General features: G+C 37.3%; 1 protein-coding gene across 2 annotated transcripts in view; it reads right to left on the bottom strand.

The window, feature by feature from the left end:
• LOC108673251 (divalent-cation tolerance protein CutA) overlaps positions 1-4,203 on the bottom strand; it is a gene marked incomplete at its 3' end in the record, with an annotated part of 5,167 nt that extends 964 nt beyond the window's left edge. Inside the window, 3 exon segments of one of the 2 annotated variants that reach the window (XM_018161051.2) lie at positions 32-116; positions 2,402-2,510; positions 4,161-4,203. In XM_018161051.2, coding sequence (XP_018016540.1) covers positions 32-116; positions 2,402-2,489 — 173 coding nt within the window. 2 annotated transcript variants of the gene reach the window in all.
• Positions 4,204-6,000: the final 1,797 nt, after the last annotated feature.

Here is a 6,000-nt window from a genome sequence, read left to right as displayed (position 1 = left end):
CCCCTCTCCTCACCTTCACCCCCCCCCCCACCTTGCCAGGGTCTTGGCCACCTCCATGTTGGGGGCCGTAACGTAGGTGACGCTGAACTCCGAGGTCTCTGAGGAGCTTGCCATGCCTGCAGTGACATGAAATTTTTAAATATCTATACTAAATAACAATTATCACAAAAAAATATATGATAATCTAACAATTATCAGGAACCATAGTGGACTTATACATATAAAAATATTTATTCATAATATCCAATTATTATTTCAGTAATTCAGGCATTAACCAAACTTATTAAGTGGCAATTAGTAATTTAGGTATTTATTTTTTTGGGCATACTATTAATTAGTAATTCAGTAATTCAGGTGTTAACCAAACTAATTAACCAAACTCTGCTTGGATGCACAGGAAAAAGCACCTACCTTCCTAATAATAAATGAATTTTTATTGAGAATAAAATAAATCTCTCAGCAAGGAATTCACTGAAATGTTTGCCTGGACATCAATCATCTGAAGTTTGTATTGGTCTCTGATCAAAATATGATATCTCAATTACATATATACCATAATATAAAGACAATAAGAGGCCAGGTCAAGTCACCATACCCTACCTTCAATAATAACTTTTGCAGACCATCATTAGTGCTAAAAATTTATATAATACAAGTACAATCAGCAAGGAAAACTGAAATTAATATGTAAATGTGATACCTACAAATAATATGAAATATATAGATTAAATCCTAAGTAATGAGAAAATGAAGAAATTAAAAACAAATAAATTTAGAATTTCAACTGAACAATAGCTCTTGCGCTATTACCACAAGCTTTAATTATAAAATGAAAATATACACAGTAATTTAAAAGTCCATAGATCCAAATCACCACAAGTGGAGCTAGAATTACCAGGTATAGTAGAGCTTATTGCATGTACAGTCATTTGTTATTCATCAGGCATTAATTAGCCTAATGCTTTATTAGGCATTTATTGGCAGGCATTTGTTTGGGGGAAGAAAGTTTGCTTCATTATGCTGCCAGGCAAACTTTATCATATGATTAATGGCAGGAGATTATACAATGGAAGATATAAGCAGAGCTGGGCAGCGCTACTTTGATATGTAGCGGCGCTACTGCTACATGCTCTAAATGTAGCTGGCGCAACCACTACTGCTACACCCACTAGATTGTAGCGAGTGCTACCGCTACCGCTACTGTAAAAGGTAGCACCGCTACAATGACCTAAATTATTAGAAATCCATAAATATTTATTATTCTGCTATTGGGATTTACTCATGATCATTTAATGAAAATAAAACATTTTCAAAACATATCAATGCAACTTTATTGCAATTAACCTAACCAAACTAGCACGGGTTAGATACAGTAAATAAAAGTTACAGTTATTTTTATGTTTTACCTTCCCTACATGGATGTGTACTTTAATCTACCAATCTAAAAAATTATCCACATACCGGTATACATATAAAAAAGCAGTCTTTTATTTGAATATATGTGTGGATTATTTTTGGGATGGTAGATTAAAGTAAACATCCATGTAGGGAAGGTGAAACATAAAAATAACTGTGTAAAAATAACTGTAAGCAAACTGAAACATTAAAAAATACCTGTAAGTGCTAACTGGTAACAACTTAACAAGTAACAACTAACATGTTGACACTAGTAACAGGCTGAGGTTGACAACATTACACCAAAATCTTTTGTACAGTTTTATTCTGTAATTTATATTATGTATGTATCATGCTGTTTTTAAAATAATATTTAATACTATTAAGTAAAATCTAAAGGCTTCATCTATAAATGTAGCGGTAGCGCTGTAGCGGCAAAACCTTGTACCTATCGCTACTTAAATATGTAGTGGGCACTACCGCTATCGCTACATTGCCTTAAATGTAGCACTGCTACGCTACTGAAAATGTAGTGGCAGCTACATCCTACATGTAGCACGCTACTGTCCACCTCTGGATATAAGCTCAACAAACATCAGGGCATTTATATAATCATATGAATAATAGCAAGAGATTATAAAATGGAAAATATAAGCTCAAAAAATAACAGGGCATTTATAAGATAATGAGATTACTTTGATTTATTAAGTCTGTTCCAAAAGGTGGAATTTCAGCAAGTGCCTGGAGCACACATAGGCTAGTAAGAACAGCCAGTTCTTCACACAATTTGCTCCACACAATTTGCTTTGAATAATGAAGATGAATTTGTCTACACTGAAAAGTGGTGGAATTTAATAGACATTCACCTATTTTTAAAATCCTTAAATAAAAATAAATTGATATTGCATCCATGACACTTAAATCATGCAGACAAGATACCCAAAAAACTTAAATTGAGACAATCAGTTGCTTGTTTTTTTTATAGTGTGAGATTTTAAAGAGAGACCTGCAGTGAAGGCTAAGCTTGGCAGCAGTGCAGTCAATGGGCGTAGGGAGAACAAGCCTCGGGTGGCCGCGTGTACGAACAAACTCATCAACACCACACCAAGGCAGACCTTAAATTGATCAAAATTATTAGGTTATTATCTCAAATTATATTGTGGATTTTTTTGGTCAGTATTTTAGTTAATGCAGTAGCATAGGATACTAAAATATTCATAAATAAATAGGGCTAAATAAATGTCAAAATTATCTAGGAGACAGGACACAGGAGTCTAGGACAAATTTATGAGTGACATGACAATGATATTTAACACGTTAACCGCCACATGTACCACCGGTGGCACAAAACAAGCTGTCAATGAACGCCATATGTACCACCGGTGGATCATTTACAAATTTATTTTCAAATTTGTTTTTCACTCATTTTTGATGGCTAGAAGGATATATTATCAAAACAAGTGTCGTAATTTATTTATTTATTAGCATAACTATTTCATGGTTTACTCTGTTCTAGAAGAAACTAGACAGAGAGTATAACACATACACACCTTCCCTTGCAGCTGTTCCTGACCAACTGAGACATTTTAGTGCCTAGAAGTCTTGGCGCTAGGGGGAAGTTCCAATATTGCATGCTGGCGGTTAACGTGTTAAAAGAATCAGATTGATTTTGATTAACCAACATTAGCACACAAATGACACAATGGTTTAGTAGATACCTATTGCCATTAACAGAAACAGAATAACTTTATATTTTTTTTAATACATTAAAATTTATTCTAGTTTTGTTTACAGCAAGAATTACATTTCAAATTTACTGACTAAATATGCATTTATATATGGAAGAAGCTGCCTTCTCAAATCTCAATGGAACCAACTAAAAATTGGGTGCACCACTGCAGTCTGCACCGTGCAAGTATAGGTATACAGCCTAATACAGGCAAATTAATTTATTCTTTTTGAAATTGTCCATACTGTACATATGAAACTTGAGAGGAATAAGAATAAAGAATGGAATGTTTATTACATTTGTTCAGTATAAAAAGACAGGTCTATTTATTTTAGGCTAACGTTCAAACCAGTAACCAGCTACCAGCAGGCAGCAATTGTGTTGAACAAACTAAATGTCACTTTTAACAGAATCAGCGACAGCGCCTTCAGCGGGCATGGTAAGGTCAGTGCCACTGTCAGACTCACTGGCCCACGGCCACAGACACAGTGACCGTGGTCGGTGGTCCCGTGGACACTAGCTGGGGGTCTGGCTGCCTGGGGCCGTTTGGGCAGTGCTGCGGCCGTTGACAGGCACCATTTAATACAAAAACCACATTTACAACATTAACAACAACAACGAGTTGGCCAAATATTGCATATAATAGTAAATGTTTCTAAAATTAAAACATTGTTCCACTGCTCATTAACTGATCTTGGCTAAAATAAGTTTCGTTAGCTAGCATTTTTGATGGGTCAGCAGTGACTCAGCAGTCAGCAGTCGTGTGAAGTGTAAACAAGTCAGTTAGTGTCAGTACACTGTCACACAAGTAAGTCATTTGAGTTTACGGTCACAAATCAGTCGGAATCGCTTGTGTTTTGTTTTTATCGTTCAAGGAGACGCGTCCTACCAAGACTTTACCATCACCCAAGGCTTTTGTGTAGTGGTTGCCATGTGGAAACTGCGGCGGCGTGCGAACCACGACATAAATTTGTTATTTGATCGGTTGATGTGACATGATATCAAAATTCATACTCGCCGCGTTATGTTTACGTACCTGCCAGACGCAGTAAAACTAAAAAGCTGACCCGGATATTTCATTAACTCTCTTTCCTCCGTTACTTTCACGGAAGGCGAAATATTTCTCTGAGGAATATTATTGGCATAACATAATCATAATATTGAAGTAACTGTATCATTTTGTACATCCCACCCGTATCAACCCACCCAACTGTAAGGTGGTAGAATCGGTTGTGAGGGATAGGATTCTCTACCGCTTGACTGTTAACTATCTTCTATCAGACTGTCAGCATGACTTTATTTCCGGCAGAACATGCGCCACTAATCTCCTGTCTACCTTGAATAATTGGACTCGCCTGTTGGACGTAAGGATGCCTGCCAGTGGATGCATTGTACCTCGATTTTGCCAAAGCATTTGACAGTGTTCCGCATAAGCGGCTGTTGCGTAAGTCTCTGGGAAGTGAGGGGAACGTACTCCAATAATAATAATAATAATAATAAATAATAATAATAATAGTAATAATAATAATAATAATAATAATAATAATAATAATAATAATTTCAGCGTTTATTAGGCCGTAGGCCTGTCGCCGATTCTTAACATAAGCAGAACATTCACAGCTTGTTGCGGTTTCGAACTCGCAACTCACTGCTCCAATTCTGCCTCACCAGGCCTCGTGCCGATTATGACCAGAAACTGGCGCACAGAGTTGGGTTCGAACCTGCACGTCTCTGCTCCAATCCTAATACTCTAAACTGTAACCACTGGGCCACTACAATGAATCAGAGATTTTCTAGTAGGGAGACCACAAAGTGTCAGTATTAACGGAACCGTGTCAGACTGGGCATCAGTGCGCAGTGGCGTGCCACAAGGAAACGTTCTTGGGCCTGTTTTGTTCGTTGATTTTATAAGCGATCTGCCAGTAGTGTCGAGCGTGTGCTCCATGTATGCCGACGACACAAAAGTTGGCAGGGTGGCCCAATGGTGTGGCAGGGTGGCCCAATGGTTACAGTTCAGAGTACCAAGATTGGCGCAGAGAGGCGCGGGTTCGATCCCAGCTCTGTGCGACAGTTTCTGGTCAGAATCGGCAAGGAGGCCGGGCGGTTAAGCACAGCAGAATTGTGTTTTGTTTCCCCGCTTTGGCTGGTCAATAACGGCGCGATGTGCTAGCGGTTTCAATTTCCGTTTGACGCTCCTGTGATAAACGATCTCGCTTAGAAGGACATCGCCGAAATTGCACTTCAACTTTCTGATTTTTCCGCACAACATTGTTGTCAGAATGGCAATATGTGCAAGTTGCGAATTTAATTGTGGAAACTCGTTGTTAAGAAAATTATCCTCATTAGCATTTTGTTCCCATTTCTGCATGCATATCAGTGCATTCTGAAATGAGGATAGTCAACACGGAGTATAAAATTAATAGGTTTGGAAATTAAAGCGAATTAAAGTGCAAAACAGTGTCAAGCTGAGAGATCCGATGGTCATTGTTTTTGGTTACGCCAAAAGTCCGGAATTTAATTAATCAAACCAACGACGCATTTTTATTTCTATTCTGGAGCCCTAGAATTTAAATTACGAACACAAGATAAATTATTTAAATTAAAAACACGCGTATAAAAGAGCCGTCCATTTAATTGTTCAGTATCAGAATAAAATGGCTAAGAAAGGACAATTTCATCAAGGATGCTGCCATAACTGCTTCATCAATCAACGCAATTAAAATAAAAATATGTATAATAATTACTGTTAGAAGAACGTCATCTAAATTAGTTCCTTTCCGAATAATAAAGCTTTTTCGTTTAACTGGAAGTCACCATGTGCTGCTTCCAGTCTCACATAATAATTTAATAAGTGAATGGAAGATAAATCAATGCTA

The sequence above is a fragment of the Hyalella azteca genome, unplaced genomic scaffold (genome assembly GCF_000764305.2).
Source record: "Hyalella azteca isolate HAZT.00-mixed unplaced genomic scaffold, Hazt_2.0.2 contig1937, whole genome shotgun sequence".
Classification (NCBI taxonomy): Eukaryota; Metazoa; Arthropoda; class Malacostraca; order Amphipoda; family Hyalellidae; genus Hyalella; species Hyalella azteca.
This window is presented reverse-complemented; position numbering and strand designations above follow the sequence as displayed.